At 37.3% G+C, this 15000-nt stretch overlaps 2 protein-coding genes across 3 annotated transcripts in view; one reads left to right on the forward strand and one right to left on the reverse strand.

The window, feature by feature from the left end:
• Positions 1-8175, forward strand: part of LOC136855378 (solute carrier family 35 member G1) — a 138240-nt gene extending 130065 nt beyond the window's left edge. Inside the window, exons 2-4 of one of the 2 annotated variants that reach the window (XM_067132312.1) lie at positions 1516-1709; positions 2177-2281; positions 2642-8175. In XM_067132312.1, coding sequence (XP_066988413.1) covers positions 1587-1709; positions 2177-2281; positions 2642-3496 — 1083 coding nt within the window. In that variant the 5' untranslated portion in view covers positions 1516-1586 and the 3' untranslated portion in view covers positions 3497-8175. Of the gene's footprint in view, positions 1-1512; positions 1710-2176; positions 2282-2641 lie in introns of both variants that reach the window. The other variant, XM_067132313.1, reaches the window with a different exon arrangement.
• A 1606-nt stretch (positions 8176-9781) lies between these two features.
• The window catches only part of LOC136855291 (uncharacterized), a 7770-nt gene continuing 2551 nt past the window's right edge, over positions 9782-15000 (reverse strand). Inside the window, exons 2-4 of the mRNA XM_067132195.1 lie at positions 12119-12291; positions 11254-11425; positions 9782-9838 (exon numbers count right to left, since the gene is read on the reverse strand). Coding sequence (XP_066988296.1) covers positions 9782-9838; positions 11254-11425; positions 12119-12291 — 402 coding nt within the window. The remainder of the gene's footprint in view (positions 9839-11253; positions 11426-12118; positions 12292-15000) is intronic.

Genomic DNA, 15000 nt, shown 5'->3' on the forward strand with positions numbered 1-15000 from the left:
GCCATCTATTGGTGACTGAGGAACTAGACGTGTAGGAACTTCTGAACTGTAAATAGTGGGGGAGGAAGGATCTATGATCATTGTTATAATTGCTACTTGCACGTAAACTAAGGCTCTAAAGCCAGTGGAATAGATAGAGAGAAATGTTTGATTAAATAAATATTCCATTATATGTAAAAATTACAACTTAGTATAATGTCAATAACGAGTTTATAATTCTATATCACGATCAGTTTTACCCACACCAATAATGTTGTCGCCCAACTTAACTCCACGTAGATCCGAGACTACCAACAAATTAAAAGGCCGGCAGAAGTTATCATGGTGAAGTAAGCAACGAATTTGAGGATAATTTAAAGCTTAAGATGTTTAAGTTAATTGTTTAACGTTTTCAGCTTGGTAAATGGTACTTACAGCAGTGTATTGACAGCGGATTTCTTCTTTTAAAACTTCGAAGATTGGCAATTCCAACTGTGCAAAGTCCGACGAGTGTAAACATTACAGTTCTTTAACATTTTACGCTAACCAAATATTTACGTAAAGCAGAAAATGACACCTTTTCCAGGCTCGCTGGGGGATACTGCTTACGAAAAAGAATTGTAAGTTAACTTGTACGATTACATACTAAATATAGTAGCCAGGACATACGAGCGCTGACGAGCCTCAAAACCTAAAAGAACGTCCCGCCCTCTCATTCTCCCTTGGAAACTTTACGAGTTTTCTTTTTTCGTCCAAAATGACTTGAATATAGCCCTACTTCAGACAGTGTACTTTCACTTCGTTATTATATTTCAGCAACGTGTTAAAAGGTAACTGAATACATATAATACGAGGAGGACTGCTGTGATAAAAGGAATTTGAATTACAGTTATTAAATTAATGTGAAATGTATTTTCATCACAGTATTATATACATCATATAATACTGAATTTTATTTTTTACCAATTACATTTAAATGAAAATTATTGGCTTCCAATGTTAAAAACCAGAGTTGAAGATAATTTCTGATTTAGAACAAAACTTCCTTGAGAAAAATCATTAAAAATCTGTGGCCTATTGAGTCCAGTTTCTGCTGCTGTTGTAGGTCAAGGCTTTATTTCGATTATCAAAAGATAGTAACGACCTACGGCATTCCAAACATAAATAATACATTAATAAGTTCTTAAAATAGAGCACTGAACTTTTGGCATTTATTTGAACAGGTAGTTTCGCACAATCGCGTATTGTGTGTCTGCCTGCGTGTATGTAGGATGTTTTGATGACGTCTTTGTACTAACTTTACACTAAAATGGACTTTTCTTTAAGTGATTCCTCTTATCTTTACATTGACATGTATATGAGACTAACGGTTTTGATGAATGGAAATTAGATGTAAAATGCGCAAAAGTCTACTGCATCCTCACCTTCTCATATGTCATGAAATATTTGCAATGCATTTGATAACAGCAAATTTATATTCACTTTTCTGTGCCACGAAGATGTGACTCACCTCCTAATTCCCTTCCCCGCCAGCAGGTGGCGTAATGGGCCTGTATAAACAAGGCCTCATAAGAACGGCTCTGGAGCGGTGACACGTCTACTGAACGATGGTGGGGTTCACGCACCACCGCGCCCACCCCAATTCCGTGGGCGTGGATACGGGCATCGAGCTGGAGCCGTTGGTTGAGGAACACCCGCCAGTTTCGCCACATCGTCGGCGACATGTTCAGGTAATTCCGTGCAGTTGGTTATAGTTAGCATAGGGCCACACTGCAGTAAAACATGTCGTAAACATGTTGGCTATTTATTGCATCCATATCGCAAACATGTTGAAAACTAGTTGTTAACTTGCATTCAACCTGTTTGTGATGTGTGGGTGATAAGTTTTCAACGTGTTTATGACATGTTTCACTGCAGTATGGACGCGACTTTGGACTAACAAACACAGAGACAATTTTTCCAATAAGATCCATACTTGTTATAGGTCAAGAATTTGTTAAAGTTATTGGTTTGATTTATGAAAATGACTCAAGAAATTTTTTAAATAAATAAAAAGAAAGTTTCTAAGACTAAAGCCATCCATCATGGTTATAAATACGTAAGAATCCATCCCCAGGGCCTTTGAAAAACAAATCAAAACTTAAAAGTAAGTTACGGTGTAATAAAACCACACTGAAACTTTCTCATTCTCTTTCAGAATGTCGCAGATAAGCCATCAGAGCGCTGGGCTCTGCCTCATATCGGATTGTTCATGGCAGTGCTGTCGTCTCTCTTTTTCTCACTCTGCTCTCTCATAGTCAAGGTAAGAGACAATAATAATAATATAATAACAAATATTAGTTTGAGAATAAGGTTTTATATGGAAGGATACTTTTATGCTATTTCATCTACAAAGAAAAATGCTACTGATGAATATATTTATATAAAAACACGAATAAAAATAAGACTCATTTCTCTTTACAATTTTTTAAGTATCACGATTTTTTTATGCATTTTTATTCCACTGGATGTCCCATCATAGCCTTGAGTTAATCTGGGAACTCATTTGGTAAAATAATAATTGCATCAATAATAAACCACATTTGCTTTACTGAATTGTTTTTGCATTTTAAGAGTTCCACACAGTTAATTCCAATATCCACCTTTTCAATTCCAATTGCAGGTATTAGCGGACGTAAGTCCAATGGAACTAGCAGTATTCCGATTCGTGGGCATTCTCTTGCCGACGTTACCTCTCCTCATCCGACGCGGTGACCCTCCGTTTCCCAAGGGACGTCGCTTGATGCTGATGCTTCGAGGTCTTGTGGGAGCCACCTCCCTCATGCTCCAGTTCTATGCTTTTCGGCACATGCCCCTAGCCGACGCTTCTGTGATCGTTTTCAGTGTGCCTGTGTTCGTGGCCGTGTTTGCAAAAGTGTTTTTAGGAGAACCTTGTGGACTCTTCCACGGAGTTGTGATCTTGTTAACCGTAGCCGGAGTGGTCCTAATCGCCCGCCCTCCTTTCATATTCGGATCTCTCTCAGACGCCTACACCACCGAGAACTGGTGGGGAGCAGCAGCGGCCATCTTTGGGACGGTAGTTGCGGCTAATGTCTACGTCATCCTGCGAGTACTGAAGGGACTCCACTTTTCAGTCATCATGACCAATTTTGCCGTGGTGGCCCTCTTCCTGACACCCATCGTCTCCTGGATGAGTGGCGACATGTGCGTCCCACGGTGCGGGAATGAGCGTTACCTCATCTTAGCCATCGGAGCCTTCAGCTTTGGCGGTCAGATCCTGCTGACGAAGGCTCTCCAGCTCGAGCAAGCAGGGCCTGTCTCCATCGCCCGGACAGCCGACGTAGTCTTCGCCTTCATATGGCAGGCCATTTTCTTCAACGAGCTTCCGGATATGCTGAGTCTAGTGGGGGCTCTCCTAGTGACGTCGTGCGTCTTTCTGACAGGGCTTCGGAAGTGGGTAGTTTCATTGCCTGAGACCTCGTCTACACGGCAGCGGCTCCGTTGCCTCATCTGCTGACCTTACGGCTTCTCTGCTTCAGTTGGGTTTTCTAGTGTGCTTCATGAGTCTTCTTCTCCAAAAAGCTTCACTTGAAATAATTCACAAAGTAATTCAGGGCATCGTCCAGAACATTGTACCCCTCTTGAGGGAAGTAAGATGTGGTCAGTATATTTCATATGTATATCCCGTGGCACAGTTCCGCTCAATAATGTATTCGCAATAAACCTCACAATTCTAATACTCATGAACGTTCACAAAATGTAACATTAACCATTAGTAAAACATTCCATGAGAGTCCACTATCACAAGAGAACTGCTATTATTCATGAGGCACAACTTTTCTATGCAAACTGTAAATTGCATTTGCTATCTCCACTTCTGTTTAGTCCTTGCTGTCCATTTTCTTCTTAGCAATACGTTCTGTTTTGAATCTGTAAGACCTTGAAAAAGCTTAGATGCCTTTGAATCATTTCAATTGCCAGGCTTACTGCAAGCGTATTCTGCAGTAATCTTACATAAACCCTCATCACCCTAGTGTAAATATAACCCATTCTAGTCATCTCTTTCTAGCCTATGAAGTACCCATCTCTGTCTTTAGTGAATTGGTCATTACAGATAAGATTATATTTCATCTGACATTCTTTATAATGGATCCACGTTTTTCATCAAGACTTCCCATAGCCGTTTAGAAGTTCCTCTCTCACCGTTTCCCACCGTTCATATCGCCATTTGTTTTTCACAATCATTCACTCCAAAATGGATCTGTCATTTTGTGGGTTTGAGGAGAGCAACCGGGCTAAAACAACAACTCCAAAAGTCAAGAGAAAGGACTGAATGCATATCCATTCTCTTTCGGGCGAGAAAGGTCAGCCATAATGGATCTGAATTCTTTTGTTCTCCTTTCTTGATGCTAGATGCTGGTTCTTCAGTCTTGACAAGACGTACTGAGAAACGAAGGTTGAAAATTTCTAGTGGTCACCACCTGAGTGGATTTCGGATACTGGTAGGACTTCATGATTCAAAGTGCCACTGGGTCACTCTATAAATGTAAACTGGAGTCACATTATAGTTTAAATGCAAAGGAACAGTCTTATATGGATCATGAAGTTCTGAAGTCAAAGACTACAAGGGCAAACGAGTTTTAAGGAAGAGCTTGTTGCTCCTCACCAACTACAAAACGTCATTCTGCACAAATATCTTTAGAAAAGAAAGTTGTTCCTCGAAGGTGATCTTCTAGAAAAGGGCTAGGGCGTAACTTTTGCAGAAGCCTAAAAGGAGGGATATGATGACAGTTGAACAGTATTATATGAACAACGCTTCAGTATTGATGTTATCGTGAGAAGTGTAAGTATTAAGCGAAACTTTCCATTGATTTCAACAGCATTCTGGCTCTAAGTATGTCAGCAAACCTGTGAAAAGGTCACCGTTAATTGTGTCTGAGTGTAATCTTCTGTATATGTGTCTATGTTATTTTTTTCAGAAGGACATTTAGGTGGTATTCAGAAATTAAAAATAGTTTTAGAACCAATACAGAACGTCATATCAACTTGCAGTAGCAAAAGGAAATGCGAGCGGTAACTGAGTGAAGTAAGTTTGTGGAAATAAATATTGTTACAGATATTTCTATGGTATTTTGTAGATCAGATATGGAGTACTACGCAAATTTGTTAAGACCTTAAATAGTCAGCATTTATTTTGTTATAGTAATTCAGTAAAGTTCTTGAAGATACACGAGGAATAAAATTCAGCCGTCATTATGATAAGAAAAAATATTTTGAGTTATTGATTTTTTTTTGTGGAGTTGCAGCTTAGTTTTCAAACTTTTTCACGATTTTTTTTTTTGGAGGAAGGAGCTGTAACTGAAACTTTTGTTGTTGTTTAATAAATAACTTTACCTAGGCGTTGAAATCCTTAATACTTTAGACAGAACGTTGATATCTGTAAATTACATTTTTTTGGCAAAAATTATAACATACCTCAAATTAGATACTCAACATTCTGCAGTAATGGATTTAATGTTATGAAACTAACTTAAATTCACAAGAATACACACACACACACACACATACTCACACTCTTTTGCGTGGAAAGAATATGTCAAGTAAATCAAAATCTAAGTTTTATATTACTAAAAAGGACTGAATACATCTGACTAAATTTGATGTGAATTAGTTAATAATTGATTTTCCTGCTACAGAAAACTGACTTTAATTAGAAATATTTCGGATTCTGTATTGTTCCCGAAAGTTCCTGGTATAATAATACAATTCCTGTAATTTTACAAGTTCTGAGTATTATTTCTTTAGGGCATGATGGAATATGATTCTAAGGGAAAGTATATCAAGTAGGAGGGCTTAGTTTTCAGAATGTGTTTTATTCATACCACATTTAAGAAAAATTAAGAAATCAGTCCCTGGAGAAACAAGAATTAAAAAAGAAGGTGAATGAATAACTGATTATTCTAGAACTGATGATAATCAAAGAAACCAAAAAAAAAAAAAAAAAAGGGACTTACTACTCTGAAACGCTTTCCTACGGAATGATCTAATGAAGTTTTAATAATGTTGAAAAACAGACCTGAGATTCTTTTAGGAAAATAACCTGCTGTTGTACCTGTGATATTCCCATGGAAGTCTGCCTTGGAAATTACATGAAATGCTTTTGTAATGTGCATTTATACCATATCAGTGATTTCTAAGTATCTCGTGTCCAAGACATTTTGAACTTGAAGACGATGAGAGAAAAGTTAAAGTGATTTGTCTCAATGTGCACGTATAAATCTTGATGAGAAACTGGTATAATATGATTTGGGAGTCCGCTATACCAAATGATGTTTGAGTTTGATGTCTATTCTCAAATTACTTTAGTAAACGATTACCGTAAAGTGATCAGTCATATAGAGAATGGTGAATAATGGAAGCGAGAATATTTTCGAGTTCTAAAAATTATGAACTCTACGTTGTCAAGGACTGATATGGTTAAATATTATATTTTTTTCGATAAATTCCATAAGAACATTCCTTTATGTTCACAACTGATAATTATGAAAAGTTCCTGGTTTTAATGTGCAGCAAAGGCATGATTGATTTTTCGAGTTTCATGAAATTTCTCAAAGTTCTTGAAAATGGGTTTATAATTAAGCTAGGTATACTTATATGTAATTTTCAGTCTTTACTAACTTGACTTTCAATGCATTTTCATGATCATTCAAACAGCAGGTTTCTTATGTGTTTCCCGGTAAGATAAAGATACATACCTAATGATCTTTAATCCGGGGGCCAATTTTACACCTAAATTCCGGCTCAGTATCATATACTAACCAGTCTTTCATACTTTTCACCAACACACAACAGAACTAACATTCGGTGCCCATGACAAGTGAATTAGATATTCCGATTAATACTCATAAAATTCTCTAGTTATCATTTCAAATCATACTCAGAATGATTTATACTGAACCGTTGACTTGTTAACTTGTACTCAAGATTGAATTCAGTTCCTGTGAGATCTGAATTTCTGAATTATCACCCAAGTCAATATGAGGGGGACAATGAATTAAAAGGAAACTAATATTGAATATTTTTAATTTTAACGTTACTAGACACTTCATCATTTTTATATTAGCATATAATAATTTCATTCTATAATTCACTGGGTTTATAGACTGTAAATATAGAAAACGAGCTAGGGATAAAAAGTCGTACAGTAGTTATACGGTCATGAAAGGTTTGAAAAATATTATACACAGTCCCCTAAATGAATTTATAATTCAGTAATTTAAAATCTATTACAAAGAAACAGAGAACTGGAATTATTTTGAAGACTTTTTTTTGGAGGCGTAGTCGATAATATCCATAAGAAAAAAGTATATTTCGCTTCAATGCCTTTTGTTGAAGAATGTGCAATCATAAACGGGCAGGAAGATTTCCGTGAAAAAGTTGATAACTCACAAATGACTAAGTATTTTTCACTAGTGAAGAGATTATATGAAGACAATAAAGCCATTTGCTCATGGCATTTGGTGTAGAATAAATCTAGTAAGCCTTTATTCTGGAATATGTCATGGCTTCTCGAACAAGGAACAAGGTATTTTGGAGGTGTCCCTTAACAAGGAACAGGATACTTACACGAACCATATCATAATCTCAATTCAAGCACAACTGCAAGTGAGGGGGTGTATGGTTGTGAATGGAATATTAGCAGCGGTCTTATCTCCCAAAGTTCTGAACAAATAAATCTTAGTTCTGTAAAAAATCATACCTCGTGTACCGGAGTCTTTGGTTTAGATATTATAGGGGATAGAGTAGGTGGTAGTTTGTTACATTGTGACTGTGAAGAGTGACTGTATCAATGGCACCTGTTATGAGTTATCAACCAATCAGAAAGGTTTTTATGAAATTTGAGCTCTTTTTCTACTAGTGGTCCTGTAGAGAGAGACGGGACATGATGAGGACAATTAGTATATATATACATATTAGTTTGTACATAATACGGTGATAATGATTCTTCAGTATTGGACTGCGATATTCAAACTTGCTTCTCTGTACAGATATGTTCCTTTTAAATGTTAGCTTTCGAGTTAAATGTGAATGAAGAGTCGGTTTGTAATAATAAAAAGAAGATAATAATAAACGATTGTGCAAAATTTTTTTTGTGAAGAAATTTTAAAACGGAAATTACAAGATAACAGGCTAGAAGCTATGGTGTTTTCTTACCCTCATATTTTATTCCATTCATCGCAAAATTTTGATGAAAAGTGAATCGCTAGATTCCAGTTTTGCTGATATATTTCCAGTGAATCTAAATCCTAATGAAGGACTTATATACGAAAACTTATAAAATATAATTTTATTAAGGTGTTCAATAACTGATAACATGTTTGAGGGAAGAACAAGATGCAAATATATAAGGTTCTTTGTGAATTTGTACCTAATCCTAAAATCCCAGAGTAAGAGCAAAAAAAAAAAAAAAAAAAAAAAAAAGCTATTCAGTTCATTCTTTACTGTGTCATTCATTTTACACCATTATTCATTACCCTTGATAGTTATTCATGTTGTTATTCAGTAAGTAAAAATTTCAAATCTTAAGGGATCGGATAAAAATCTTGATTGAAGAAAGTTGGGTGAAGGGCTTATCAAATCAGATTACAGTTTGTAAATCCTGATGTTCAAGTGGGACTGTGAAATCTGGCAGTAATAAAGTAAAAATATTTGTCATCAGTGACTAACACGAATGTTAAAACAAGCAATGGTCATCCTCATGATTCATTGAAAGAAATTCAGGGTCTTGATATAGCTATGCTTATGTGTATATAGCCCCAGGAATTCACCGTTTAAATATAAAATTGGATTGTAAAGTACACTGAGAGAAGGCAAGTTGTTTAACCAAAGATAAAAGAAAATACATATACTTTGCTCCCCAGAACATTACCTGCTAACTTGATAAAGAACATAATATTCGTTTTACCATATTCAAATCCGTTTTATGCAAATTATCGTGGGTCTATAATAATTCACAAACTCTGCTTTGTGGATCTAAACATCTTATATCAACATAAGTGCCTTTATTATATTAGTTGCACCTACCCATATTGATATAAAAACTTGCACAGTTCAGTATCACAGAGAAAAACACGACACCTTCCAACTTGGGGTTATGGATGTGGCTAAATTGATCACAAGACACAAATAATTGGTTTATCTAGCCGTTCACATCAGCAAACACTTAAAATGGACCAGAATAGACCTGTACCCCACGGACCCATCTCAACGGATTTATATTTTCTAAAAATAAGGACCTGGGCATGACCTAGGTCGACCTGTACGTACGAATGGTTCAATTTAAAATGCCCACAACCCACAGCACAGGTGATCAAGACGCCATCTGTCGTACAACAGAAGAAATAGGGACAAAATAGGCAATGGCTACAGTTCGAGGCATCATTTTTTAGTCGTTTTAGAAAATGCTGAACAGTTTTCTCCATACCGTTTGTTAAATAGAAGACAGAATCATAAAATATCGCAATAAATCGGGTCATGCCAAGATTTGCGAACCCACTCGGCAGGGTTGGCTATTCTTTGCAAGAAGATTATTGGGTTCGTTATTCTTTACATGGGAATAATCGGGTTCGCTGTTCAGAACATGGACACTTCAGTACGACATTTTGATCCCCAGGCTAATATAAACAAGACGAAATACATTTGGCACCCCCAGGGGCTAGTACTAAACAAGGCAAAACAGTGTAGATGAATCACTAGCCCTCATGTGGAACTGGAATTCGAACCGGAAAGGGTTGGTCATTCTTTACATGGGGATCATTGGATTCGCCGTTCTTGACATGGAGATATTGGGTTCGCTAATCTTGAAATGATCCAATAAATTTATATTAAGGTACTCACCAATTCAGAAAAGGCACATAAACAGCCGAACGAATGGGCAGGCTATAGAAGGTTAGACAGACTTGATTTGTACTAGTCACCCATAAATAAAGTATCATAGAAAACGAGCCATTGCAAATGATTGATATTGCAGAAAATCATTTTTATGGTAGACTTCACCATCTAACACTTTGCAGCTGTGTGTACGTTAAGGTTAAAAGAGAGAGAGAGAGAGAGAGAGAGAGAGAGAGAGAGAGAGAGAGAGAGAGAGAGAGAGAGAGATGCTAAATGGAATAACTGCTTTACAGTTTTTTCACCACTAAACTTTGATACAAAATGGAAATCATCTGAAGAAACGAGTATTCTTCGTAAACTTTTATTTATCAGTAACCTTGAAATTACAATGACCATCTCCTTCAGATCAAAATCAGAGAATATATTTGATCATTACTCCAGATTTTCGTAATATTCATATTTATTTCTTCATCTGCTTCATGATAGAGTAGATATTTTCTCCAGCAAAGGCGATGGCTGCAAGTGCTACTCCCAGAGCGAGAAGGTAAAACGCACTTTGGAGATGATTTAGGCTAAGGACCACCTGGCCTGAAGATTCCTGTGGAGAGAAGTGATTTCAGTATTCAGTGAGCCTCTCTCTCTCTCTCTCTCTCTCTCTCTCTCTCTCTCTCTCTTTTACGTTGCTTAATCAGCATGGATTCTTTCTCTATCTCTGTTTCATATTATCTCTCTCTCTCTCTCTCTCTGAACATACATGTCTCTCTCTCTCTCTATATCTATCTCTCTCTCTCTCTCTATATATATATATATATATATCTCTCTATATATATATATATATATATATATATATATATATATATATATATATATATATAAGTTTTTTTATATAGTATGTATATAATATGTATGGCACATATGAACAGTAGGTTTATATATATATATATATATATATATATATATATATATATATATATATATATATATATAATATATATATATATATATATATATATGTGTGTGTGTGTGTGTGTGTGTGTGTGTGAGTGTGTGTGTGTGTATTAATATATATATATATATATGTATATATATATATATATATATATATATATATATATATATATATATATATATATACATATATATATATATATATATATATATATATATATATATATATATATATATATATATATATAAGCAAATAAAATAAACCTACTGTTCGTTTAATATACCATCTTGTAATTTAACAAAATCTCAGACTTATTAATAAAAAATACCTGATTATACATTTCATTCAATAAAACTTCTCTGTGTGAAGTTCTTCCCTAACAACTAATCATACAGTAAATATCCCACTAAGAACAATTAAGATCTCATACTTACGGGGTTTAATGTATCTTCTGGTATTGGTTCGCTTCCTCTCTTGCAAAATGACCCATTGCATATGTCGTCAGGTGAAGTACCAATCAGCTGTTTCAGCCAGTAAGTTATATGACCTGTCTCTAACAGCTGCTGGAGTTTCATGTCGATGGCGTCGAAGAACGGGGCGTTTTGCCTGGGGTATTACGAAAGACCGTAGATAAATCCCTGTTCCATTCTGATTATATATATGCTACCTTTGATCAGGAGATTATATGTGTCAGTGTACACCTTCTTTGCTATTATGGCATGGAGTTAAAACTTGTGGGCTAACTAAGAAATTAGTCTTTACAAAAGCCTATGGAATGTGAGGGCACATTTGGAATGTTATAAACCTTATACATTAAGTTGCCCTATGGAAAAATTCAAGTAAATTTCTGTTCATTCAAGAACAGTTTTAATCGGTTTAGGTGTTTTGGTTTTTTACAAATCTTTTTCCTAATGAAAATTTATTGAATATAGAATATAGCCATGCTATACTATAAACAGACTGAGTAACAAGTGTCCCAAATAATAATAATAATAATAATAATAATAATAATAATAATAATAATAATAATAATAATGGAATACTCGTAGACCTTCTCTATGGTCAGTAGCGTTAACTCTCATATACAATTGTTTCAACAGCATTTAATTTGTATAATGCCCTCTCTATGCGTCTTACATACCGTAGAAACAGTTATTAAATCCAATAATAATAATAATAATAATAATAATAATAATAATAATAATAATAATAATAATAATAATTCTACAAGCAATCATATCTCACAAAGCAACACATCTATGAAATGGGCATTCTTTTATAACGATCTCAGTGACTCACCTGAAGGTCCAGCCGTCCCCATTGGCGAAATATTCCGATTTCCCGTAGTAGAATGGAGATGCCCCTCGCCTGTTCCTTGCTATTGCATATTTTAAGGACTTAAGAAACTCTTTTATGATGAGGACGTGTTTTTCCTTCAGAATCCGCTCGGCTTGCTGTTCGTTGGGCTGAATCTATTGATGAAGAAAAGGGGATGTGATCAATGGATTACAGGAATCATCCGACAGTCTTAAAGCTGTGAGGAAACAAATAACAATCTTTCACGGATCTGGGATGCGATCAAAGGAGTGCAGGAATCATTAGACAATCGCACAGCAAGCCGCAACTCCTTTGACGAGGCGTCTATTATGTCCTCGCCTTCCAATAACGCGGGAGAAGTGAGGGTGCGACGCGAAGTCGAGATGGCCATACCCTCCCATGAGGGAACTGCCCTCTCCCCCTCGGATGAAGCGCCCACGTCACATGTAGACCTGTCGGAGAGGACCGACGAACCCCCAACCTCCTCTCCCTCCCCAGTGCCTCCGGTGGAGGATAGACTTTCAGCGACGATCACCAGCCCTCGTGAGTCTTCCGACCCTATCCCCGCCCCCCTCCCCGCCCCAATCCCCCGTCCTGGATGAAGATGTGATTGATCGTGAGGGGAGTGGGGGCTGGTAGACACAAACAAGTAGAAAAAAGAAAAGAACATCTCGATTGTCCGCTGAACCGAAGCCCCAACATTGATGACTCACCTCGCCCGAAACCTGGGAAGAGATGTCACGTTATGATTCACAATTTACGCTCATCGGTAAAGCTAGACTCCATAGTAGAGAGAGTCAAGTTTCTCACGGGCTCCGACCCTCTTATCTCCCACGAAATTAAACATAAAGTGGCCTACAGGATTACCTGCCTATTTCAACACCTCGATGTTCTTTAGGGCGAGAATTTCGGTCCTAATATAAAAATCTCAAGATACAACCTAATCTAGGACCAACCTCCCCAAGGGGAACTTACTGACACCCCAAGTAGGGGTTCAGGCGCAGACTCGCCGTCTACCACAAGTGCCAGCCATCCTCTCAAGCCGAGTGAATGCCCACCCCCGCGGGCCAACCCCACATCCACCCAAATGATCAGCTCATTCATTTCCCATCTTCGTGAGTTGCCATGGATATACTAGATAAAATCTCTTGGTATTTTTGGCCTCAAGCGGAACATTCCTCCCCTAAACATGTCCTGCAAAAACTTCAAAGGCATCATTGCATTGCAAGCAACGTTCTCTGGCCTCATAACCTTGCCATCTGCGATTCAGTGCATGAAGACTCTCAGAGCTTTCTCCACCTCACCGATGCAAGTTACAGATCACATCGTGGCGGTCGCCCGCAAGAGGGCTTTCTTTCTGTGGCATAAATCGTTAGACAATATGGTGAATATATTGGCCTATAAGAGTGATAGATTGCTGGGGCTTCAAGTGACAGTAGGGGACTCTAAGATCCTAATAATTGATGTTTATATATGCCTGGGAAAAAACAATAATTTTGATCAATACTGCATGATCCCAGAGGTGAGGTACAGCATTATTCACGATTCTACTGCTGATCATATTTGTATATTTGGGGACCTTAACTCTCATCCCACAAAACAATTTTATAACGAACTTACTCGCTTCTGTCAAAATCACACTCTCCGAATTAGCGCGATGTAATGCACTGCTAATGAGGCAGGCGAGAGCGCAGTTCAAACTGCCCTTAAGCATTTGAACGAAAAGCAACTAAGAGCTGATGCAATGTCTAGGAAATTAGAATCTCATGATTACCCCATCTTTGGAAGGACAATCAATCCCTAAATCCCAAAACTAAAAGATATCACAGAGTAGGAGAAGCCGTCGGTGACGAGGCTATCGCAAGAATGTGGGGCGATCACCTCAGCACTATCCTGCATTGCATCAACGATCAAGAGTCCCGAAGGATGTAAATAACTTCCTTTGCTGATAATATTCAGTTTCATTTCGCCGATTGTATTACGCCTGGCAACATCAGCGATGCCATAAACAACCTACCTAATAATAAATCGCCCGGCTGCGATGGTCTGCCTGCTGAAACTTTCAAATTCTTCCATCCGATAATTTACATTTTGCTAGCTGCTCTATTCAAGGCGTTCATAATTCACTAATTTCTCACAGACTCCCTACTCTTAGTTCACTTAATACCATTAATAAAAAACAATTTAAAGGATCTACAGTACATCCTGAAAGAATTGCTGAACTATTACCTATCATCAGCCTCTCCTGCTTTCCTATGTTTTGTTGATGTGAGAAAAGCATTTGACAGAGTAAACTACCTGAAGCTCTTCCTGAAGCTGCACAAACTAGGCACACTCTATCTAATTGGCAATTTATGTTGTTGGTTCTCCACACAGCAAATTCTGTGTCAAATGGGGTAACATACTGTCGTACACATTCGGCTCCCTAAACGGCTCCGGCAAGGGGGCATTCTCTCCATACCTGTATCTCGAGTTTATTAGGTGAAGAACAAAGAAATTTGTTTCTGGTGATAGAAATTCATTTCGCCATAATGTGGTTCGGATTCCACAATAGCTGTGAAGTCCCGTTGCTAGGTAATCCAACTGGTTCTTAGCCACGTAAAAAAATAAATTCTAATCCTTCGGGCCAGCCCTGGGAGAGCTGTTAATCAGCTCAGTGGTCTGGTTAAACTAAGATATCCTTACTTATTTCTCCATACCTGTTCAACACGTGCAGAGATGCCCTGAATGTCAAACTGAGCTCGCTCCCAATCGGATGCACTATTAACGAAACAACAATAAACAACCTTTGTTACACCGACGATATGGTTCTGATTTCCCCATCAGTGCAAGGTCTCCAGCGACTCATCGACAACTGCCGCCAA

This window comes from Macrobrachium rosenbergii, chromosome 31, assembly GCF_040412425.1.
Source record: "Macrobrachium rosenbergii isolate ZJJX-2024 chromosome 31, ASM4041242v1, whole genome shotgun sequence".
Lineage (NCBI taxonomy): Eukaryota > Metazoa > Arthropoda > Malacostraca > Decapoda > Palaemonidae > Macrobrachium > Macrobrachium rosenbergii.